The sequence below is a fragment of the Symphalangus syndactylus genome, chromosome 19 (genome assembly GCF_028878055.3).
Source record: "Symphalangus syndactylus isolate Jambi chromosome 19, NHGRI_mSymSyn1-v2.1_pri, whole genome shotgun sequence".
In the NCBI taxonomy this organism is placed as follows: domain Eukaryota; kingdom Metazoa; phylum Chordata; class Mammalia; order Primates; family Hylobatidae; genus Symphalangus; species Symphalangus syndactylus.
In genome coordinates this window covers 16,449,140-16,474,373 of record NC_072434.2, presented here as the reverse complement: position 1 = coordinate 16,474,373, position 25,234 = coordinate 16,449,140, and the positions used below count along the sequence as shown (strand labels likewise).

At 44.8% G+C, this 25,234-nt stretch overlaps 2 protein-coding genes across 7 annotated transcripts in view; one reads left to right on the top strand and one right to left on the bottom strand.

Moving 5' to 3' along the window:
• Nucleotides 1-12,897, top strand: part of RASSF5 (Ras association domain family member 5) — a 95,165-nt gene extending 82,268 nt beyond the window's left edge. The window contains exons 6-8 of one of the 4 annotated variants that reach the window (XR_010114700.1): nucleotides 152-257; nucleotides 12,472-12,566; nucleotides 12,761-12,897. Coding sequence is in view for 3 of the 4 variants with exons in the window: in XM_063613640.1 (XP_063469710.1) it covers nucleotides 152-226 (75 nt within the window). In the remaining variant the exon portion in view is untranslated. Of the gene's footprint in view, nucleotides 1-151; nucleotides 4,624-12,471 lie in introns of those variants that run through there. The other 3 variants (XM_063613640.1, XM_063613642.1, XM_063613641.1) reach the window with 3 other exon arrangements.
• EIF2D (eukaryotic translation initiation factor 2D) lies at nucleotides 2,279-23,288 on the bottom strand. Of its 3 annotated transcripts, XM_055233637.2 has the most exons (15): nucleotides 23,016-23,288; nucleotides 21,916-22,106; nucleotides 20,118-20,201; nucleotides 19,049-19,139; nucleotides 16,213-16,320; nucleotides 13,478-13,731; nucleotides 12,867-12,984; nucleotides 10,811-10,856; nucleotides 10,281-10,384; nucleotides 10,011-10,160; nucleotides 9,551-9,640; nucleotides 7,639-7,734; nucleotides 6,255-6,375; nucleotides 4,225-4,399; nucleotides 2,279-2,482 (listed from the first exon to the last, which is right to left on the bottom strand). In XM_055233637.2, exons 1-15 carry the CDS (start codon nucleotides 23,069-23,071, stop codon nucleotides 2,412-2,414), a joined length of 1,755 nt encoding a protein of 584 aa, XP_055089612.1. In that variant the 5' UTR covers nucleotides 23,072-23,288; the 3' UTR covers nucleotides 2,279-2,411. The 3 variants fall into 3 exon arrangements, with proteins under 3 accessions (XP_055089612.1, XP_055089614.1, XP_055089615.1); XM_055233639.2 differs by lacking the exon at nucleotides 10,011-10,160 and having other exon boundaries at nucleotides 23,016-23,275; XM_055233640.2 differs by lacking the exons at nucleotides 12,867-12,984; nucleotides 13,478-13,731 and having other exon boundaries at nucleotides 23,016-23,275.
• Between the last annotated feature and the right edge of the window lie 1,946 nt (nucleotides 23,289-25,234).

Below are 25,234 nucleotides of genomic sequence, written 5' to 3'. Positions count from 1 at the left end.
ACATGCTCACATGCTTCCTGGTGGAGTCAGATTTTCTTTTGCCAGTGAGCACAGAAATGAAGGCCACTGTTCAAATAATTTGGAGAAAATTGTCCAAATGCGTAGGCATGAGGGCGCTGCCTGGGTAACCAGCTGTTCCATGTCTCCACAGTGCAGGAGAGTCAACGAGACTGATTGCAGGCGGAGATGCTTATGTGTGGGAAAGAGGAGGGCCTTCTGGAGCTAGGGGTGATTTGACACCAGGACAGGCTACTGAGGTGAGCCACGATTCTTCTACTTCTGGAATTATTTAAAAATAAGGTAGAAAGGAATAGATCTTTAAAAGTTTAAGATCACTTCACCTGGAGGAAGGGGGCTAGATCAAATGACCAAAACAGTCCTTTGAGTTCTCTTTCATTAAAGGAACATCTCAGTAATCATGGAAATAACCACATTAAAGTTATTAAAAAATTCTTGCCTGCCTTCCAGTATTGATCACATAGAATGTAATACATGTGGCCCAAAGAATGAATGAATGTCCAACAAGCATCCTTAAAATTGTCCAAGAATGGGGCACATCTGTAACATTTTTGTTCATCTAGACCTCCGAGAAATGTATCTTTCAATGAATGATTTTGCCAAAGTCTAAAAATGAAGCAGTTTCTGCTTTTCATTGAAATTCATATGGTTACAGCATAGGGTTAATAAATTCAAAGTTGTACGTTTGACATTGATACAGATTATTTGACTTAGCACATAGAAAAAGAACCTGTTACACAGTCTGACTCTACTCTGCCTTTGAACATGTCCCTATGCTGTTCACAGGGAGAGAGGGAAGATGACTCAACGCAAATGTGTCACCATTACTGGAAAAACCACTCAGTGCACAGGTCTGGACAGCACTGTGTCATGGCAGAACTGTGGGTCAAACCACAATTAAGGGTAGATGTTCATTTTAGACCCAGCCCTACCACTTACTGGCTTTGTGTCTTCAGCAGAGATTAACAAGGCAGGACATGACCCTTCTTAGCCTCCACTCCCTCCAAGATCGTGCAAAACAAATCACGTTTGTGAAGGAACTTTGCACAGTGCTATATTTTACTTGTATTCACATAAGGAACCATAGTTCATTACTACTATATAGATCATAATTCCTCAGATCAGACTCTGGCAGGCCAAAGGCTTTAACAGGATCCTGTTTATGCTCAATTTCTGGGAATCCCTTTCCTAGTTTCATATGCTCATGCTGGTAGACATAGGATTAGTGAAATTAAGGAGTTTACTTATGAGTAAAAAGGCCTATTCCAGGCCTGATAACAGACGGTAGGAGGCGCCACACACACATTTTCAAACCCATTCCTTTTTTTCCTTTTCGAGCCTCAAACGGGCAATTTGTGGATATTGTGGGTATTTTTAAGCCTTTCTTATCTCAGTTTGAGAAAAACTGAGAAGAGAAAGAAACAAGTAAACTGAAGTGCAACTGTCTCTTAATGGTAAAACCCAAAAACTCAAGGAATTTAGCCCAGTTCTCCCTCCTATTGCACAAGGAGAGATCCAGTCAGAGAAATGATTCCATAAACTGAGCAGGGACCAGAGCAGTGGTTCTGTACCTTTCTGGCATCAAGTGATCCCTTTGGGAATTTGATGAAAGCATGGTCCGTCTCTCAGGAAAATGATCGTACAAAATCTGTGCACCATTTCAGGGAGTTCATGGATCCTCTGAAGACCTATTAAAGACCCCTTCCATGACCTCCACGTTAAGAAGTTGGGGCTGAAGAGGGCAGGTGTTGGATAAGACTCTACACTGTAACAAAGCTGTCATCTTGGAGTTACATCACAAATTTACCAGTTAGTGGCAGTGTCCTAAAGTTGGGGAAGAATCACTGTCTTATAGAAACCCATGTCCTAATATGCCTGTATACTGTTTCTGATTTCTATCTAGCCTAAATTCTACTGCAATTTAGGGTCAATTCTTTCTTGTTGCTTTGATTGATGACAGAGAACAGCTGGGATCTGTTTTCTATGTGACTAACCCTTTAGAGATGTGAGGAACTATTTTGGGGCTAGGAAGTTAATTAGGCAGTAGGGTATTTGGTAGAAGGTCTTTAAAAAGAGGAAGGCCCCACCTGTCCGAACTCTGAATGGGCTGGCCTGCCTGGAAAGCAGGGAAGGAATGAAACCATTGAAACCATGTGGGCAGAATGGCAGCCACCGTGGCCTCTTCTGTCCATTTAGAATACTTCCAACTTCAAAAATTAGTACATTTTAGCTAAGTGGAGGAAACAAGAGGGAAGTCAGATTTAGATTAGAATAAAAATTTATTTTTGTAAAGAATTATATTTTGTATTTGCAAAAGCTGAAAATGCTCATAAAAATTACCAGCCCAGAGCTTGGATTTCCACCGGATCCACCACGTGAGACAAAAGAGTCTGTCACTTCTTCTTGCCAGGTTTGGGGGCCTTTTCTAGACCTTGGATGTGTTTTCGAGGGAGCTGATAGTCTTCTACAATCCAAAAAGCACACACTCCTCAGCGGAGCATGACCTTGCTCCCTGGCTGGCCCTCCACCAGTCCCCGTTGTCTCACAATGTCATTCCACCCAGTTCAAACTCAACTTCGGGACTGACCACTTACGCCTACACCTCACAGCTGATGTGTATATTTCTGAAATTTTCACACTGAGAGCTACTTTCTGGGTGTATTTCAGGCATTTATTATTTTTTCACAAGAGAGATTGTGTCTGTTCAGTCTGTGCTCCTCTCTCTTCCTCATAACATTTCTTCTCAGTACCTCATATGGGGTTCCTCACATAAAGGGGCTCAACTCTAGAAGTTAACTGTCAGGTACTGCCACAGGCCATGGAATACATTTGCCTAAATGAGCACTTACTATCTGCCAGGCCCTGAGGATGAAAAAGGCAAGGTTTCTGGCTCATGCAGCTCAGTCTGGCAGGAGGTTCAGACATTAGAAAAAAATTAGTCAAGCTGCAGACATTAACTGGAAATATAAACACAATTGGAAAGTGCTACACTAGCAATGTTTAAAATGCTAATTTAGGCTCAGGCCTCCCAGGACCCCTGGGCTGGGCCAGTGAGCCTCTGAGGTCAGGTGGGCTTGGGCATGGGAGGGCATCCTAGGCAAGGGGATAGCCCAGGCGGAAGCACACGTGGGTGAACATGCAAGGACAATCTGGGGAACTGCAAGGAGACCAGGACAGCTGGTGCCTGCAACGTGGGTGTAGGAGCTGCCAGAGAAAGCCTGCAGGGAAGACTGGGGTAAGGCTGGGTTCAGGCTGAGAGGGTCTTATTTATTGAGCTTAGGAGTTAATTCTGAAGGCATTGAAGAGGCATACAAAGTTTTTTTAGAAGGGAGTGATGTGATCATATTTGTTTAAGAAAGCTGACTCAGGCAGAGATGTGAAGGCTGGTTTGAAGAGAGGACAAACGGGAGGCTGGGCTACCCAGAGTTAGTAGAAAGAACTTAGGCTTTAGGCCAGGCGTGGTGGCTCACGCCTGTAATCCTAGCATTTTGGGAGGCCGAGGCAGGCGGATCACCTGAGGTCAGGAGTTCAAGACTGGCCTGGTCAACATAGTGAACCCCATATCTACTAAAAATGCAAAAATTAGTTAGCCATGGTGGCACGTGCCTATAATCCCAGCTACTTGGGAGGCTGAGGCAGGGGAATCACTGGAACCTGGAAGGTGGAGGCTGCAGTGAGTGCAGTGAGCCAAGACTGCGCCACTGCACTCCAGCCTGGGTGACAGAGCGAGATTCCGTTTCAAAAAAAAAAAAGAACTTAGGATCTGGCCTCTAAAAAAGTTCCGGGCCCAGCTGTATCACTCAAGAGTCAGAGGATCTCAGGGCAAGGCACAGAACCTCTCTGGGCCTCAGTTTCCTCATGTGCAAAACAGATAACAGCTCTGCAGCATCATTATGATTAAGAGAGATGCCTGCAAAAACCCCAACAATGGGCCTAGCACAAAAGTTTGGGTGCTCCCCACATGTTTTATAGAAAGGGACCAACCAGGAAGAAAACTACTCTAATAGTGGAAGAGAAAACACTGAATTTGGAAGGAGCCAAAGGATCTGATTCAAACACTGGTTCCCTCTTCTCTAAATAGCTACTAAAAACTAAATGGAGAGAGAGAGAGAGTGTGTGTGTGTGTGTGTATAATGCAAGTTGAGTTGGCAGGAAGGTCTTTGCTGAGCTAGACCAATGCCTCCACTCTTCAGAGGGGATGCTCACCAAGCAATAGCCAGCCGAGGTGGTGGACCTGGTTTCCCTGGATCTGCACCTGAAGGCTGTCCTTGGCCCCAGGGGCAGGAGTGACGGTGGTGCTAGCCTGGCATCGCTGCTGAAGGATGGCAGCCACTGAGTATGGGTCCAGACCATAGGCCTCCAAGTTCCGGACCACGGTCACCTGGGGGGACAGTGGGGACAGAGACTGACGGTGGTGACTGCATTCCCTTCCCTCCAGAGGGCCTTCCGGAGCCTCAGCAGCCTTCTCAGCCCCTGTGTTCTCTGATGGTTCACCATTCCTATAACCCTAGTACTTTTTAAATCCAAATCACTTATTTTTGTGCTTCTAAACTGATTCTCTCTACCCCATCCAATATATGTATTACATATTTCGAGGGACAGATACTCTCTGTATCACATAAAATGTCTACTTCTTTTTTAAGTTTTTTTTATTTGGAGAATTCAAAACATAAATGAAAGCAGAATAGTATATAAACCCACATGTACCTATCACCAGTTTCAACAATAATCAACTCATGGCCAACCTTGATTCATCTATACCCCTGTCTACTCCCCACTCCTCTACTACTTTAAAGCAAACCTCCCCAGTAAACATAAAAACAAAACCATCATCGCACCTAAAAATAAATTAACAAACAATAGTTCCTTAATATCAAGAATCTAGTCAGCAACACATGCATTTTTCTGTTACTCAACTTCACAAATGACAAGTATGTGACTTTGAGATAAAAAGGAAAAATGTTAGTGCTTTTAAAATATCACAATTCTCCCTCTTGTTGCTTTAAAACAAATTCTTTCTCATTCATGACTACAGATAGTAAAGTGTATTACTGTCAGGGGTGTGTGGGGGATGACTGCTATCAATCAAGACTATAAAAGCTCCAACCAGCCTTACACTTGTCGATGGGCTCCAGACCCAGAAAATCTTAGAATCAATAAGACTTTAGAGGATGTATCTCTTCCAATTGCCCACCTGATACATGAACCCCCAACTACATCCTCCCCCAGCAAGTGCTCACCTAATCTTTGCTTGCAGACTCTCCAGAAAAAAATTCACTATTTTATGAAACACCAGTTTCAATTTTGGACAATTCTATTTGTCATTATTAACAGAAAATTAGTGTTTAAATAAACTATATATATGAAAATTATTTAGTTCGGTGTCTGGCACATAATTAAACACTCAATAAATAGTGACTATTACTAATTATTGTAAAGGTTATTACTGGTTCTCAATTATTGAGAACCAGGTATTTATATGCCAAGTACATTCTAAGTGCTTCAGCCATGTATACTCCTTCGTTTGATCCTCACAATTCCTTACCAGGTAGGTATTATCCCCATTTTTCACAGAGTAAAACTCAGACAAAAAGAAATGAAGTAACATGCTCAAGGTCAGGCAGTGAGGCAACGGCTGCATTTGAACCCAGTACTATCCAAAGCCCATGCTCGTAACTGTACACTACTACAAAGTTCTTTATTTTGAACTCAAGTCTGTCTTCTTGGAATTTCCACCCAATAATCCTATTTCTGTCCTTTCAAGGCATATAGAATAAGTGCACTACTTTGCCAGGGGACAGCTTTGCACATATTTGAGGAGAGATGTCATTGGTTCCCCACAATTTTGTGTTGCCAAGCTAAACACACTTAGTTCCTTCAGCAAGTTTTTTACAAGTTATTTTCATTGAGCAAAGCCTAAGAGGTGAAAGAATATGTGGGAGCTGAATGTCCATAACATAGTTCTAAGAAAAAAATAAAAATAAAATCTTGTTTACTTTTGGAACCAGGCTCTAGCAAGTTTCCTAGAACAAAATCCTAGAGAGCAGTGAGTGAGCGGGGTCAGCTTTACCTGTTTCATACAGAGCCCAGCCCAGGCACATAAAAACGGGTGTTTCATAAAAAAATCTTTGATGTGTTTGAGGCCAATCTAAAAACCTCCAATCACATTAGGGAGACCAGAACTTGGCAAGAACATTAAATCACCATCCTTGAACATTGTGTCTTTTTAAAATTACCTTTTTATTAGAAGCTCTTTGTGCTAGGGTGATGTCAATTGGACAGATTCTCCCTTTCTTCACAATGGGCTCTTGTCCGGGAAAGGTCACTTGATAGGCAGGCTGTAATTTTTCCAAACACCTGAAACAGAAGTTATGAGTTACAAACTGATAAAGCTAACAGAAACCATTTCCTCATACCCCACTACCAGCAGGCAGTTAGGTGTAGGCTGAAATCGCAGGTTCACAACCTTGGCTGCACATTAGAATCATTCAAATCCCTAGGGAGCTGCAGCCCAGCTCGATGAAATCTGTATCTCTGACTAGCGCTACGAATTTTTTAAAGCTCCCTAAAGTGCAGCCAAGGTTGACACCCACTGATTCAAAGATGGGAACATCAGTGACTTGGGCCCCTGGAAACGGTCCACTGACCTGGCCTTTTGAGAATCTGCCCAGTCTGCCTTGTGGAGGCTACTACCTGTCTCAAGAATGTGCCTTAAGTGGCCTATTGCCTGCGAGTGCTGCTTCACATTTCTGACATGTTTTATAGACAACTTTTACCACGAGGAGTTTCTACCTTTTATCTAACCAAGTTTTCTCTTGCTATCACATATATCAAGATCAACAACTTTTTCTATAAAGGGCTAGACAGTAAATATTTTTAGTTTTGCCAGTCACCTGGTCTCTTAACAACTACTCAGTTCTGCCATTATAGCACAAAACCAGCGCACAGACAACACATAAATGGATATGGTTGTGTTCCAATCAAAGTTTATTTACAAAAACAGGTGGCAGGCCAGATTTGACCCATGGGCTGTAGTTTGCTGACTCCTGATAATAAACTATTTTCAGTTATGGGGAAAAGAAGAAATATTAAAAATTTTTCCTTTAAAGACTTTAAGACACTTTTCCCCAGCCTTCTTTTGCTTCTGCATCTTACTGAAGTTCTTATTTTATTTTTTCTTATTTTTTTAAATGCCCTCACTTTAACAGAGTAAGTTCTTTTTTTGAGACAGGGTCCCACCTTGTCACCGAGGCTGGGGTGCAGTGACATAAACATGGCTCAATGCAGCCTCCACCTCCTGGGCCCAAGCAATCCTACTGCCTCCGCCTCCCAAAGTGCTGGGACTACAGTCATGCACCACTATGCCTGCCTTAAGTTCCTATTTTTAATGAATGTTCCTTTTTGTTCTTCCTTTCAAGTTCTCCTATGTCATATTGGCTCAAATTGTTCCAAAGACCCCCCACATCAGAGTTCCTCAAGCCTGTGTTTATGTAGACTGACTTGGTATGAACTACAGAAAGAAAATCAAAGGCTAAGATAGTGACGGTATTAAAGTTCAATGTGATCGATACTAAGGGGAGCGGATAGAAAAGTTGGAGAGGGACTGCCAATGCTCGTTACCTGGTCAGAAGACTGTCCCATGGAAGCTTCATGACTGTATGCTGTTCATTTTTCTCTAAGATGCAGTCACATAGGATGGGATCCAATTTCACAAGACTAAAGGGAAAGAAGAAGCAATGAAGAAATCCTAGACTTGTCCCTTCTGACCTGAAGGCTAACTCAGGATTCATCTCTCGTATGGTCTTTATAGACATTCAGGATATGAATCAATTATGGGCCCACAGTCCAAAAGGCAATGTACCTTATGGGTGGGAGATACACATATGCTTTCCTACGAAAAGCAGGAAGTGGAAGGGAAAGTGAGATGGGATAAATTTGAAGATCAGGAGCCTTTGCTACTAACTAAGCATGTGACCACGGCTTTCTAAGCTTAGCATCAAAATTGGCTAGTGAGGAAGAAAGAAAGGAAGTGGGAATCTTTAAAATGAAGGTGTTGGCCAGGTGCGGTGGCTCACGCCTGTAATCCCAGCACTTTGGGAGGCTGAGGCGGGAGGATCACCTGAGGTCAGAAGTTCCAGACCAGCCTGGCCAACATGGTAAAACCCCATCTCTACTAAAAATAGGGCCGGGCGCAGTGGCTCATGCCTGTAATGCCAGCACTTTGGGAGGCTGAGATGGGTGGGTCACTTGAGGTCAGGAGTTCGAGACCAGCCCGGCCAACATGGTGAAACCCCACCTCTACTAAAAATACAAAAATTAGCCGGGCATGGTGGCGCATCCCTGTAATTCCAGCTATTCAGGAGGCTGAGGCAGGAGAATCGCTTGAACCCGGGAGGCAGAGGTTGCAGTGAGCAGAGATTGTACCATTGCACTCCAGCCTGGGCAACAAGAGCAAAACTCTGTCTCAAAAATAAAAATAAAACATAAAATAAAATGAAGGTGTTAGATTAGGCTGTTATGTCTCAGCTTTTTTTTATCATGATGATTTTTTTTTAAAGTGAAAAAAAAAATTTTTTTTGAGATGGGGTTTCACTATGTCACCCAGGCTGCAGTGCAGTGGCATGATCATTGCACACTGCAGCCTCAACTCTTGGGCTCAAGCGATCCTCCCACCTCAACCTCCCAAGTGGCTGAGATTACAGGCATGCCCTACCATGGCCGGCTAATTTTTGTATTTTTTGTAGAGACAGGGTTTCATCATGCTGCTCAGGTGGGTCTCAAACCCCTGGCCTCAAGCAATCCTCCCGCCTCGACCTACAAAAATGTTGGGATTACAGACATGAGCCACAGTGCCCGACCATTAAGGTAAAAAACAATTAATGGAACTCTCTTCATCTGGTAGTTTACCATCTGTATCCCCTTTTAAGAAAATAACACCATAATGGGTACAAATATACAGTTAGATAGAAGAAATAAGTTTAATCTTTGAGAGCAGAGTAAGGTGACTGTAGTTAACAACAATGTATTGTGTATGTCAAAATAGCTAGAAGAGAGGACTTAAAATGTTCCCAACACATAGAAATGGTAAATACGCGAGGTGATGATACCCTAAATACCCTGCCTTGATCATTATACACTCTGTGCATGTAACAAAATACCACGTGCACCCCACAAATATGTACAAATATCTATCAATAAAAATAAATACCAAAAGGTATGATGACTTCGGTAAATTCTTTGTAAGTTTGCATTTTATTCCTGACAATAGCCAATTAAAGATGATTCATGGGTATTTGTGAGAGAATGTTTACTTAGTCTGTAGTCAATGTTGATCGTATACATGGATCTGAACACCCCAGACAATAACTCTGAGTGTCCACAGCCCATGGTTTGGAAACCACCGGTCTTAATTACCTCTAAGATGCTATGGTTTTCTATTCTCCCTCCCAGACATCCTCCCCAAATGTGTCTCTGTCTGATAAAGACAAAGACTTGGCCAATAAGACAGATCTGGTGCTTCTCACGCACTCACTTTTTGTTGTCTGCATCAACTAGGTCATTTTTCTTGGCGTAGTTAATGACGATCGTTCGGACCTCATTGCCCTCCAGAAAGCTCCCCTTCCTAGGTGAGGAGAAGTGACCCAGGGGTTAGTTCATGCTGTGCCATGAGACAAAAATGCAGATGCCCAGACTCACTCCCTGCCGAGCAGGGGACTTTCCTTAGCTTTCGGCCTCTAGTTTCTTCCCTTTTCCTGACTGAAGTGAGCATGACCATGTGAAGAATCATTATAGGCAGAAAAGGGTGAGACCTACTCATTCGTTTAGTCCAGAGGAACTTGCCCAGGGAAGGAGGCTGGAAGCTAGATTTTGGAGAAGGGGAGAACAGGGGCAGAGCAGGTTTTGCCAGTCGCAAAAGAGCACTACTCAGGTTGAGAGGAACTGTAGGCCAGAACACCAAGCAGGCAGAGAAGGGCTGCTCTCCAAAAACTCACTTGTGGCCAGACTCCTGGAAGAGCAGGGTCATGCTGGCTGGGACACAGTAGAGGGGTTTTATATCTGGAGGGTGATAGGGCTGTTCCCTGCTACCCTCCTGGATAGTCTGGGAGGTCGGGGAGGGCTCGGGTATGACGAAAGATGTAATCCTAAAACCCAGCAGAAGGAAAGAAAAAACACATTTTATACTAGCATCTCAGCAATCCCCAGTCTGTGGCCCAGGTGCCCTGGGGCCAGCTGGGCTACAGTGACAGGCCCCCTGCACTCACCTCGGGTGTTTCCAGTCCACAGCCACAATGCTCTCCACCCCTTTGCTCAGCTCCTTCACCTGTATAATCTGCTCCTGCTGCATTTGCTGCAGGAACTTAGAGAGCTAAGGGAGAGAGGGCCAGTGGTAGGGGACTTCATTGATTCCACACACATACTGAGCACCCAGAATGTGCCAGAGTGAGCTAGGCAGGGACTGTGCAGGGATATGAGACAGCCCCTGCCTCCATCAACCAGGAACTGGGAGGCCCCCAACCTGAGAGCCAGGGAGCAAGAAGCTGCTAGAGACTAACCAGTGAGGCCGTTCAGAACTCTAATCAGATATAAAGGGGTCAAAGGAGAAAGGAGAGTGGGTGCCACCAACTGCTTCAGCCCAGGGAGAGTTTCTTTCTTCCCCCTTATACTTGGAGTCAAAAAGCTTAATTCTAGCCTGAGCCCAGTAGACAGCGCTTCCCCAGCCTCCATCTGGCTTATGTCATATGTGCCCCTACACAACTCTCTGCATGGGTCTGCGAAGAAGATCCTTGCTTACCTTTTTGTAGCTTGACTTCTTTATGTCCAGTTGTCGTCCTTCGGGGCTGATGGCAGATGGAAAAGCAAGTTAAGCTAATGAGCAGTCATACTGGGACCTGCCTGACACTAAGAGGAGGGCCTTTTTCCTCAGCCTTCCTCCCCCAGCTTCAGAGAGAGGCCACTGTGCCAGAACTCTCTGCCCCAGGGTGACATCAGAGAGGGGCGCAGACTATGGGACATTCTAAATCAGTGCTGTTCAATAGGACTTTCCATAGACGTGGAATGTTCTCTGTGTTGTCTAGCAGGGCAGCCATTAGCCACATGTGGGTAGTAAGCACTTGAATTGTGACTAATGTGACCAAGGGAATTGAATTTTAAATTTTATTTAAATTAAACTGAAAATAGCGACATGTGGCCAGTGGCTACTGCATTGGATATAGCCTTAGATTCCTCCCAGACCAGACAACCTTCTGTGGCCTCCAAAGTTGCAACAGCAAACTCACACTGTGGGCAGCCAGGCCTGGAGTGGGGCCCAGCAAGCCACATCCTGGGGTCAGGTCTGGCCAACTAATTATCTACTGTCTATGGTCACATTAGTGCTACAATGGCAGCATCCAGTAGTTGCAACAGAGATGGTATGGCCTGCAAAACTGAAAATATTCATATTTACTATCTGGCCCTTTACAGAAAAACATGCTGACCCCTGCACTACAGCAATTAGTTTTGGAGGGGACATTCCTGATACAAGCTTACATCCTCTCTCAAAACATGACATGCAGTAGCAGTGGATTCTCAAGGAGTGCTTCTAGAATCCACCCCAGGATCCTATCCTACAGAATATTCTGGGGCCCCTTTACCATGTATTTGCAACCCAAGAAAGTCAGGACAGATTACCAAGTATCCCTCCACACACTCCAGACACCACATTTGTACAGGATAGCTTAAAGACACCCAAGTATAAATGGGAAGACATTACATTAAGAATCACTTTTGTAAAAAATCACAGCCAGATTCTCAAAAAGAAATAAATTCAGGCCGGCCACAGTGGCTCACGCCTGTAATCCCAGCACTACGGGAGGCCGAGGCAGGCAGATCGCTTGAAGTTAGTTCAAGACCAGCCTGGGCAACATGGTGATACCCCACCTCTACTAAAAATACAAAAATTAGCTGGGCATGGTGGCATGTGCCTGTAATCCCAGCTACTCGGGAAGGCTGAGGCAGGAGAATCTCTTGAACCTGGGAGGCAGGGGTTGCAGTGAGCCGAGATCACGCCACTGCACTCCAGCCTGGGTGACAGAGTGAAACGGTGTCTCAAAACAAAAAATAAATAAATAAATTCAATCTCAGGGTAAAAATCAATAAGCAAACCTCCTGACATGATAGTACTTACTGAATGCTTATTATGGTTCAGGCTATGTAATCTTTACAGCAATCCCATGATTATTAGAAATTAGGACTCAGAGAAGCCCAGTAACAAGCTAAAATGCACCTTGCTGGAACACCCTGGAGACCTAGCAGTTGAGTCCAGACGGCTCTGTCTTCAAAATCCAGGTTCTATCCACACGCAATAATACCTCTCCTGGTGGCTTGTGTTTTGGATGGGGTGGGCCGGGATGGGGGGTGTTCACACCAATTCTTCCTCCTAATAAAACCTAATGTGGCCCCTCATATACTTTCCAGAAGTGTGAGGAGGCTGAATGTTCCAGAAGAAGCTTCCTGACAAAGAGGCTGCCCTGGGACACTTCCTGCACAGGACACGCTGCCCAATTTGTGAGGTTGCCCAGAACCCCCACGGCAGAGGCAGTGTTCATGGAATCTCAGGAATTTTAACTTTCCGGTCCTCAATATCCTTTCATTGGCTAAAATTTAAGATTTTGTTTTAACAGCCCAGCAAGCTAAGAATTAACTTTTTAGAACCCAGGAACTAATGTATTTGTCAGATAAGCCTTCCCCTCCATTCTTTCCACAGCATGTCCCTCAACCAGTCCCTGCATTGGCCCCATCCTGTCCTACTATCAAGGAGCACACGTGTGACCCCGGCCCCGGCCTCCAGCCCACATCAGTGCTTTCCATACCAGCAGGAGAACATGTGGCTGCCAAGGAAAGTGCTGGTGAGTAAAGGGAGGTCAGCCTTTTTGACTCGGCACTTCAGGGCATGTAAGAAGCAATGCTGTAACAGCTCATCCATTTGCTCTGCAGGGAAAAGACAAGAGCCACATCCTTCCTGAGGGATACAGAATACCTGGTACAAGAAAACGACTCCCAGCTTCATCCCTACCTTGCCCGCTTGGCTCTGAAAGGAACCCATTCCCAGGTACCAAAGCTCCCAGACTCTCTTGAGCACTGAGCCTTTAAAGATGTTGACCCCAGAGAAGGAGTCAAGCCACAAAGTCCCACCAAGCTAGGAGTGTTCACCCAGAGAAGTTAAGCCAGAAGAAACCCTGGAGGGCTTTGTAGCTGAAAACAGGCAAATGCCAGGGCAGATTAGCTCCCAGGAAGACGTGACTTACATGGAAAGGACTCAAAAACAAGATGTGAAAGGGCTGCTGCGCCACCCTCACAGAAAATAAGGAGCTTCCCCTCCTCCCCCGGGAGCTTAAGGGCCATGCTAGTCAGCAGTGGAGTGGAGCTTGTCAGGCTCCTAAATTGAGAGGTGGGGAGATGGGCTCTTCTCCTAGAGTTATACCTTGAAGCGTTTTGCTATCTGTGGAGTCTTGGTTCAGGCCCCTGGTGCTGGTGTCTTCTGAGGCTTCTGAGAGAGACTTGTCTTCACATGCCTGGTGAACCTCCCCATTCTCCTCTTCTCCCTCCAGGGTCATGTGCCTCATGTCTCTCTGCAGGGTGGAGTCCACCTGGACAGACCCCTTCTCTTCACTGAGATCTGCTGAATCCAGGGCCAGTGGAGCAATGGAAGGTGGAGAGGACTTGTTTCCAGACCGCCTGGAAAAATCTCATGTCAGAAACATCAAGCAGCAGCTCCAATACTCTCCAGCCCTGGCCACAGAGGAGTCAGCAGTGAGGTCAGAGACAGCGGAGAGCCAACAGGCAGGAGTGGCCAGGAGGGGGCAGAGAGCCTGTGCCCTCATCTCAAGCGTACTTTCAATTCTGGGCCCCCAAAAGTTCCATGCCTCAGTTTCCTCATCTCTGAAATGGGGAGAATAAATCTTGTCTCCTCCCTATCCCAAAAGAATAATACTATTAATAGACACCCCAAGACTGAGAGAGATTAAAGGAGTTTAAGATAAACTCCCAAAAATGTTCCCTTCATCTGAGTTAATAACAAAACCAATTTGAATTAAATATGAACATTAAGATCGTGAATGCATCTGTAATATCTGTTTGGTGAAATGCAAACCCATGGCTCAGCATATGTAATAAAACACAAACACCTGGACTGCTCAAGGACTGCAAAATCAGTGGCTTCTGTGTTACATCAAATGCAGTCTAACGTGGAAAGCAGAGATGGCCATGGTTTTATGCCACTAAGCCTTAGGAAGACAGGAAAAAAGGCAATGCCACATAGCAAAGCCACACAGAGCAGTAAAAAGCTTTATATTAGCCAACATTACGCAAATCAAACTAAGTTTTAACTAATAGCTATGGCAAGGCTTCTCAGTGTTGTTCACAGTAAAGCCAAAGGGTATGTTTAGGCTATTCTGATCAGGTAAATACCATAAATATTTTTTTCAAAGTGCAGGGAGAGAACCAAAGCAGCTGCTGCTAAAACAACTTAGACAACCTGACCTTGATTGCTGTTGCCTGGACTGATAGTTAAACAAGGTGCTAGGAGAATATCAGTCATCAGCCCTCAAATATCTAAAAATAGGCTAAAATGAGCTTGTACCTCCAGCAAAGGAGGGCTTGGCCAGTACTTGTAAAATTAGTAAGTCTGGCCGGGAGTGGTGGCTCACGCCTGTAATCTCAGCACTTTGGGAGGCCAAAATGGGCGGATCACGTGAGGTTAGGAGTTCGAGACTAGCCTGGCCAATGCGGTGAAACCCTGTCTCTACTAAAAACAAAAAAATTAGCCAGGTGTTTCGGGCACATGCCTGTAATCCCAGCTACTCGGGAGGCTGAGGTAGGAGAATCACTTGAACCGAGAGGCAGAGGTTGCAGTGAGCTGAGACTGTGCCACTGCACTCCAGCCTGGGCAACAAGAGGAAAAAAAAAAAAGGCTGGGCACAGTGGCTCACGCCTGTATTCCCAGCACTTTGGGAGGCCGAGGTGGGTGGATCACGAGGTCAAAAGATCGAGACAGGCCGGGCGCGGTGGCTCACACTTATAATCCCAGCACTTTGGGAGGCCGAGGCGGGTGGATCACGAGGTCAGGAGATGGAGACCACGGTGAAACCCCGTCGCTACTAAAAAAATACAAAAAATTAGCCGGGCGTGGTGGCGGGCGCCTGTAGTCCCAGCTACTCGGAGAGGCTGAGGCAGGAGAACGGCGTGAACCCGGGAGGCGGAGCTTGCAGTGAGCCGAGATCGCGCTACTGCACTCCAGCCTGGGCGACAGAGCGAGACTCCGTCTCAAAAAAAAAAAAAAAAAAGATCGAGACCATCCTGGCTAACACAGTGAAACCCCGTCTCTACTAAAAATACAAAAAATTAGCTGGGCATGGTGGCAGGCACCTGCGGTCCCAGCTACTAGGGAGGCTGAGGCAGGAGAACGGTGTGAACCAGGAGGTGGAAGGAGCTTGCAGTGAGTTGAGATCGTGCCACTGCACTCCATCCTGGGCGACAGAGCAAGCCCCCGTCTCAAAAAAAAAAAAAAAATTAATAATTCCAAGACTGGGCTAGAAAATATAAGAATGACTCTATACCAACAGGCCACAATACTTGGCTAAATGTGTTTTTTGAGAAAATCACTGCTTACTGTTTTGCTAAAATGACAAGAAAATAACCAGAAAATGAACAGGTACGCGTCTCAGGAATGCAACCTTTACAGTCAGAATGTGTTACTTTCATGAGGAGGAGGAGTCTGGAATGTGAAATTTGAATAACATAAAAGTAATCAGGTTATAATCCTGGTGTCTAAAGGTCTACCCTGCTGTGATTTGGATTCAGAAGCACTCATCATGGGGTCACATGATGCCTAAAATGTGCATGGCAGCTAGGGCCAGATTGACCAGGGCTATAAAAAAATGAGTATCACTGTACTGAGGAGCAGAGCAGATGATCCCTAAGGTCTTCTTTTGGGTCTAAGATTCTATAATTCACTTACAAAATAAAGTTCTCTCTCATTACTTGTCCAAACAGGGGAAAAAAATATTTTCTTTGTATTTGGTAAGGAAATAAAAGTCTAGGGTTAGCAACTTGCTTAAAGACATGGCTAGGACCAAAACTCTCACTCCTGAATCACAGGCCCCATCCTCTCCCCAGCTGCCCCAGTTCTCTGTAAAACAGAAGAAACTCTGTACCCACCACAAGTGGTCCTGGTAAGTGTGGAGCACAGAGAAGCCCCTTCCCTTCAGGCCTGATGTTAGCATCTCAGCTGTGGACATGGCTGCAACTCCAATGGCTACGGGAGCTCTAAGAAGAAGGAAGCCAGAGACCAGGGTCAGGGAAAGTCTATGGGAAGGGCACATGTTAGGATCATCTTCTGACACATGTGGTAAAAATACCAAGGTTACCAATTTGAAGGTCTTGTATCATAAAACAAAACTCAGTCCACTCTCAGTTTTCTTCAGATTACCTATAAACATTACTTTCAAAAATCCCTTGACCAAACATTAAACTAAACACTAAACTTCTGTATTAGTAACTCCTCTGTTGACTTTATCACTGCCTTTGTTTTATTCCTGCTGTGAATTAAATCCAGGTAGGTCTTGGAAGGATATTTAATGTTCCCTTTCATTAATTTCAAAAACATATATTATCTCCTCTACCTTAAAGAAGTCATAGCCATCCCATAAGAAAGTTTAAAGGGGAGGCAATTCATATATCATAAATTAGGCTGAAGGATGCCATAGGGAAGAGAGAAGAGACACATAGTGGGGCCAACTAGAGAAGTTCCTTCTAAGTTGACTTTATAAGAGGGGTGGCTCAGTGTAACTATATATCTAAGAACTGGATGTTTCCAGGATATCAAAAACAACCACATATATAGTAACTACAGAAACTTCCAAAGCCCAGATGAGAAATCTCTGTCAGCCCAATGTTATTCAAGCATTGATCAATCAGATACTGCCTGTAAGGATGGGTGACTAGCTGGATAACAGTGGGGGAATAATACATAAGCCTGGAAAGGTAACCAGGGTCCAAGTGAGAGTTCCCAATACTTGAACTTACTTTAAACCTGGTAGCTCTGCTAACTGTACCTATAGGTCAGTTCCTGCCACAAAATCGGAATCTGGCTTCTTTCCCAGTTCTTAAAAGAAGGATTTTCTCATCTACTCCTGAAAGGTCAATGGCTTGAGAACTCCAGTCTTGAACATGACTTGAATTTTTAGCAACCCCTCATATCATTACCCCCACCACAAACCATCCACAGCTCCACCCTCATATACACTCTAAAGGCTAAAGTGAACAGGCCAAATATCCATTTACATAGTTTCCTCCTAAATCAGATAGAATACTGGGGGAGAAAAGTGGTAACATCATCATTCTTTTCAACTGTAATTTCTGCTACAGGTAAACAGAAGTTTCTAGGTGCTTGGTTCCAAAGCGTTCTAGGAAAATAGAATAATATGAGTAGCAAAAATAAGATCTTTGAACACTGACCCCTCCCATGCCTACCATCACTCTTTCCTTCTCTCTCGAAGAAATTATCAAAATAATGAGTCCACTTTGGTCATCTCCATGAAAAAAAAAAATAGTACGATGTAATTTTTCACTCACTAGGATAACACAAATGAAGATGACCTATCATATCCAGTATTGGCGAGAGTATAGGGAAATAGGCTCCATATATGCTGCAGGTAGGTGTAAAAACTGATACAGCTTGTTTGTAGGAAAACAGAAAATACACATGATCTTCAGCCTAACAATTCTGCATTTTAGTATCTACTCTGGAAAAATACTGGCAACAGTGTCCCTAGAAGCATCAATAAGATAACATTTGTAATAGAGACAAATTGGAGGCAACCTCAGTGTCCACCAGGAGAGGGCCTCTTCCATCATCACACAACAGGTAAAAAGGTTTGGCAGATCTGTGTGTTCTTATTTAACACACAGTTAAATTTAAATGTGTATTAAGTTAGTATTTAAATGTCCACATAAAAAATAAAAATTAAAATTAAAAAAAGAAAATGTCCACACTATATTAAGTGAAAAAATAACACATACACGGTATAATTTTGCTTGAATTTTTAAACACACATACCCTAAGCCATGTCTTTTTATACGCACATGTATATATGTGTAGAACAACGACAAGAAGGACACACATCAAAATGATAATGGTTATTTCTAGGAAAAAAAGATTGTGGGGTAAGGGGGGCTTTTAATTTTTCAGAGTTGTTCATACAATTACTTCTTATTTTTAAAAAGAAGCAGTGGAGGCTAGATGCAGTGGCTCATGCCTGTGATCCCAACTCTTTGGGAGGCCAACGCAGGAGTATCGCTTGAAGCCAACAGTTTTGAGACCAGCCTGAGCAACAGAGTGAGATCCTGTCTGTATGTAAACTGTATCTCAATAAAGCTATCAAAAATAACTAAAAGATAAGGATAATGATATGGATATAGGGAAAAAGCGCGAAGGTGATGAAAGACAACGAAAAAAACAGAAAAGGTCACAAACAGAAGGAGACTAAGGAGACATGACGACTAAATGCCATTTGGTATTTTACATTGGATACGTGACAAGAAAGAAGACATCAGTGAAAAAACTGGGGAAATATGAATAAAGTCTGTAGTTTAGTTAGCAGTACTTTGCCGATGTTAATTTCTTAGTTGTAATAATCTATATTGTGGTTATATAAGAGGCTACCATTAGAGGAAGCTGGGTAATGAGCATTTCAGAACTCTACTATCTTTGCAACTCTTCTGTAAATCTAAAAAATAAAATAAAATAAAATTAAAATAAAAACGCTAAGTTGAAAGAAAACAGAGCAGCAACAGCAAACAGCAAATATACTCTGCCCAGATGCATGGACTCCCCATAAGTTTGCTGCCATTCCCCTGCTGGCCCACTCTGCTTCTTCCAAAACCGATTTTTGCTTTCACTCTTTTGTTCATATGCTTTATAAGCTGTCATTCCCCTCCAACTCCTCTTTTACACAAGTTTTTCCCCCAAAGGCACAGTTGCCTGGCACAGTACCTGTTCCCCACCAAAGAAATGGCACAGAGGTCGCCCTTCTGTACCTGAGGCAGACCAGCAGGGGGCATCACTAGTCCAGGCAGCATCAAATCTGCAATGAACAAAACAAAAACATCACAACCTGCATTTGGCCTCCATCTAACTGTGTTTTACTTCATCATTTCCTCACTCACTCAACAAAAAATAGTTATTAGGTATCAACTATGTTATCCATAATAAAAATGAAAAATGGCAACTTCAGTATCAGACCTTCTCCCCTTAGGGGGCTAAAGGCCAAACAGAATTTGAGTGTCCTGGCCGGGTGCAGTGACTTATGCCTGTGGCTTACGCCTTTGATGAGCCCTTCATCCATCCAACAGCAGGATATTTATTTTTATTCAAATGGTGGTTTCTAAGCCAGAAGTGGGAACCTTCACTTCCTCTCCAGACTCGGCTCCTAACATTCTTCTGGCATAAAAGAGGTACTTAGCCAGGTGCGGTGGCTCATGCCTGTAATCCCAGCACTCTGGGAGGCCAAGGCGGGCAGTTCACTTGAGGTCAGAAGTTCGAGACCAGCCTGGCCAACATGGTGAAACCCTGTCTCTACTAAAAATACAAAAATTAGCCAGGCGTGGTGGCGCACACCTGTAATCCCAGTTACTTGGGAGGTGAGGCAGGAGAATCGCTTGAACCTGGGAGGCAGACGTTGTAGTGAGCCGAGATCATGCCACTGCACTCCAGCCTGGGCAACAGAGTGAGACTCCATCTCAAAAAAAAAAAAAAAAAAAAGTTTGAGTAGCCTATAACATGATCTGTCTTGTCCTAGTTTCCTAAATTCAGCTTATTGATTTATAGTATAGCACACGGTGGTTCACAAAGTACTTTCACAACACTTATTTAAGCCTTACAACAGGGCCAGAGAGGCCCAGAGATCTTGTGGAACCAGCCAAGTAAGAAATATAAAACACACAGGGGAAAAAATTCCATTTTTCAACCACACAAACACAGGAAATGGGTAAGTTTATTACATCAGTTGGCTTTTGCTAAGTAGGTTTCAGCCAATAGCCAGAATATAGGAAAATCCTCTTACCTGCTCCCCCTACCAGTTTCTCGAGTACCAGAGGCCATGTTGTAAAGGTTGGCAGAAGATCAGGATAGGACCACAGCGTGTACACTGTACAAAAAGAGATCCAGAAAAGCCAATCTTCTAGAGAAATGGAAAAACCTAACACTATGGTCGCTTTAATTAGAATACAGGTAAGAAACTCAACTCAAAGCTAAAGAGAAGGTTGTAAGGGGATGCCCAGAGAGGTTTCATTTTTGAGGAAGGAAAAAACCTAAGAAACTGAGTGTCACTTGAGATTTGGAGGCACCCAGATTGCAGCAGCAGAAAATGGTCACAGTGGACAAAAAAGTGAGGGCAGAGAACCAATGAAGCTTTTATTTATGGCTTCAGAAGCAAGTAGCCTAAGAACAGGAAGCCAGCTGTATAAAATTTGGAAACTTTCCCATGTTTATCATTTTTATCCCCTCTGTTTCCACAGTGATTAGCAGTAAAAACCCCTAGATCAAAAAGTATTGTGGTTGTCTTCAGGTACAGCAAGGAAGTGAGATCAGGGGCAGGAGTGGCCTAAGGATATTGCATTGCACTATTGCAGCCAACCCTGGAGGATGAAAAGCCCCAAGTTACAAAGTAGGTGTCAGCAGCTATGGAAAAGAGAAAAGGAGAATGAGTCCCTGAGATCTGTGACAGAGAAGGCATAGAATCCTAGAGAGCCACTCAGAGCCTAAAAAATCCCTGTGAGACATATGGTTAAAGTACATCATGAAAACAGCTGGATATGTAGCTTATCAATCCAGCTTCATTCCTATCACAGTATCTCTTTTCAGTATTTTAGGAAAATCCTGCTACAGATAGTTTTAAGAAACATTTTTTAGGCTGGGCACCCTGCTCATGCCTGTAATCCCAACACTTTGGGAGACTGAGGCAGGAAAATCACTTGAGCTCAAGAGTTCAAGACCAGCCTGAGCAACATAGTGAGACCTTGTCTCTACCAAAAATTTTAAAAGTAGCCAGACACGGTGGCATATGCCTGTAGTCCCAGCTACACAGGAGGCTGAGGCGGGAGGATCCCTTGAGCACAGGAGGTTGAGGTTACAGTTAGCTATGATCACACTACTGCTCTTCAGCCTGGGTGACAGAGTAAGACCTTGTCTCTAAAAATATATATATATTTTTGGCCAGGCGCGGTGGCTCACGTCTGTAATTACAGCACTTTGGGAGGCCGAGGCGGGTGGATCACAAGGTCAGGAGATCAAGATCACCCTGGCTAACACGCTGAAATCCCGTTTCTACTAAAAAATACAAAAAATTAGTCAGGCGTGGTGGCAGGTGCCTGTAGTTCCAGCTACTCGGGAGGCTGAGGCAGGAGAATGGCGTGAACCCAGAAGGCGGAGCTTGCAGTGAGCCGAGATTGCGCCACTGCACTCCAGCCTGGGCGACAGAGCAAGACTCCGTCTCATGGAGACATGCCCTGAAATTCCATCCTTTTCAAGACCTCTGCTCTATACCTAGTCAACCCACTGTAAACTTCTCAGCCACTGTTCCTTCATCTCAGAACTTCCCTTTGCAACCACCCTTACTTACTATGTCAGCCCTTTTTTAATCCCTCCTATAGTGGTTTTGCATAAGAGAAAACCTTTTGCATCCTAGAACTGAAAGACTCAATTCTAGGAACACTAGGTCCATGAGGATCTTTGGGGATGGTATTGGGAGATTTTGTGCTTGCTTATTTTATGGGAGACAAGTTAATGGAAGAAACAGAGACAAGCAGATGTTAGGCAAGAACTACCTAATGATAATGGCCGTCTTCGTCCTGTTGTCATACCTGTTGGATACAGATTTTTCTCCAGTTCGAAGAGGATGGGGTTACCACCACTCACGTACACAGTCACTGCATCCCCTTTGTGTGCATACAACTTCACAATGTTGAGCTCCTCCTTTCCAGGTACTAACTCAGAGACTTGATCAGTTCCAAGGGTGGGGAAAGCAGTTGTCACATCAGCTCGAAGCTTTCTCCTGTAGAAAGCACACCGGCACTGTGAATGCTGCCTGGACAGACTTTAAATAAATATCAAGAACGACCTCAAAAGTGCTCACTATAAAATCACAAGGGCCAAAGAAAGATTGCCTGGTTTATGATGTCCTAAGTCTCACACACATTCTTCTGAAACATCCTAAACTCTTTTTCATCCATTGTCATCTATTTTCACTCATTCCTGGGGTATGCCTTTCCATTTTATGGGTGGGAAAACAGGCCCAGTGAACAATCCAAGTTAGCCTGACACAAGAAACAGCCTTGCCTTCCTGACTTCATGCCTAGCCCTTGGGGCCACTCCTTGCACATACATGCTTCACATATCTGCCAGTTTATGATTAAATAACTATGCCATGAGACCTATAGACAACTATAAAGCACTGGTTACAAAATTCCAAACACAGTCTCCATTTGTGACCCTGTCTGAACAGATACAGTTCTTCTTACCACATGTGCCTTATTCCCTCCCACCTCAGTTTCCAGCTGTCTCTCCTGCCAGAAGTAATCACTGGTCATTTTTTTTCTTATACTTTTAATTCTTGGTATCCCATCCGATCTCTCCCAAGGGGAATTAAGCTCTTTGGAGGGCAAGAATTCTGTATTCCTTCACTTCAGCATTCTCCACAACATCTTAGTCTGCAGTCAGTAAACGCTGACTCAACTACGTTTTCTTTTAAACTCACTAGACTATCCAAAAGAGAGCCAGGTCCCCCTCCATCCTCACCTCGAAATGTGTCTAACCCACCCCTGCTTCCTGGGGTCCCTTCCCTGGCATACCCCTCGGCCTCCACCCGAGGATGTCGGCCGAGAATAGCAAGGGCTATGGGCCAGCGGGGCCCAAGAGGTGTCTGGTTGTTTTGGTGGCAGAGCAGGCCCATTTCCTCCCTCACCTGTCCGACCCCTTGATGGCCGTGTTGGACTTGACCCGAAAGGCCTTGGCAAACATGTCTGCTGGGGTGGCCTGGGGAAGAGAACACAGAAGCCAGGGAATGTCAAGAAAGCGAGGGCGCAGCAGCTGCCAGGCCCGCAGCCCCGGGGGCAGCCATGCTGGGGCCCGGCCGCGAAAAAGGCCCGGCTGGAAACCAGGGCCGCGCAGCTTCGTGGCCGTTGCCGCTAGGGAGGCCGTGGCCGCCCCCAGTGGCGATGCCTGGAACTAAAGCAGGGCAGGGAGGGGCAGGGCCCAGGGAACGCCAGTCCTCCGCCCACCGTCCCATCACCCCGCGGGCGTGGCTCTGCGCCTGCGCGAGCAGGTCGGGTTTGCCCCACTGCAGCGACTCGGCCACGCAAACAGCGGTTCTGTTTATTTCCTTCCACCCCATCAACCTTAGGAACTGCTTTGAGTAGAAGCTCTCTGCAAGCTCCCATTCCATTCCATTCGGTTCGGTTCAGTTCCCCAAAAATAATTGAACTGATAAACATGAGTTCAGGCTTCGGCCGGGCCCGGTGGCTCAAGCCTGTTATCCCAGACTTTGGGAGGCCGAGGCGGGCGGATCGCTTAAGCCCAGAAGTTCGAGACCAGCCTGAGCAACGTGGTGAAACCCCATCTCCATAAAAATACAAAATTAGCCGGGCATGGTGGAGCATGCCTGTAATCCCAGCTACTCGGGAGGCTGAGGCAGGAGAATTGCTTGAGCCGGGGAGGCGGAGGTTGTGGTGAGCCGAGATTGCACCATTGCACTCCAGCCTGGGCAACAAGAGTGAAAGTCCGTCTCAAAAAAAAAAGAAAAGAAAAAAGAAAAATTCAGCCGGGCGTGGTGGCGCGTGCCTGGGGAGGCTGAGGCGGTAGGATCACTTGAGCCCAGGAGGCAAAGGCTGCCGTGAGCCGAGATCGTGCCATTGCACCCCAGCTTGGGCAACAGAGTAAGACTCCGTATCAAAAAATAAAACAAACGAAAAAACCTTGAGGGCCTTTTGAATATTTTTCTTTATTTTATTTTATTTTGTTTACTTGGAGACAGGGGCTCTCTCTGTCACCCTGGCTGGAGTGCAGTGGCACAATCTCAGCTCAATGCAGCCTCAACCTTCCAGGCTCAAGCGATCTGTCCGCGTCAGCCTCCCGAGTAGCCGGGACTACAGGCGGGCACCATCACACCCGGCTAATTTTTGTATTCTTTGTAGAGACAGGGTCTCACCTTGTTGCCCAGGCTGGTCTCAAACTCCTGAGGTCAAGAGATCTGTCCGCCTCGGCCTCTCAAAGTGCTGGGATTACAGGACAGGTGTGAACCACCAAGTCCGGCCTAAGTGTTTTTCTTAAAGTCATTCTATGAGTAAGGTCTATTCATTGTACTATAAGCTAGAAGCCTCAGCTAGAATTTTCTGTAAGATTTTTCTCATCCCTGATTTTTAGTTTACATGGGTGGTAATAACAGTAATAGAAAATTCACTGTTGTCCTAGATTTGTCCCAAAGTCACACAGGCAGGGAAGAGAAATTAGGTTTTCCTCAAAGGGACAGCTGTGTTCCCTGGAGACAAGGATTTAAACACCCGGAATCGTGGCTCTTGGTAAATTAAGTCTTGCATATTAAAATTACATTAAGTAATATAAGTAATAAAAGTAAATTATATTTTGCATATTAAAACTTCCAAGTGTCCATTCACCCATAAAAAATCCCAGTTGATTCAGTGACACAGTTGCACAAAGGAGAATTCCACACTGGCTTTCCAAACATTAGGCCTTCTGCAATGTTTGCCCATCACCTATAGTGGCCTAGGGACCAGCCCTAACTCCTCCTAAACCTGTGACCCACTAGGCCTTTATTCTGAAGTATCCCAGCCACCAGGCCAATGTCAAAGGAGCCCAGAGGAGGACAGTGCCTACAACAGATCCCTGTACCCACCCTTCACCTCCCACTTGACCGCTCTTCGGATGTGCAATACATTTGGGGTCTTTTGCAGCACAGCTGCTGAGGAAGCCTCTTTCTTAGGGAACAGAGGAAAGCTATTCAGGAAATACTAAATATTTTAAGCTAGGGGAACTTTTGTATACCAGATATCCCTGGATAAGAAAACATCAATTGTAAACCTAAAAATTAATTAGTGGTTGACAAGTAGGAGCCAAGACCCCAGAGGATTCTGCACCATGGCATCCAGCCTCCTCCTTGGTAGAGCA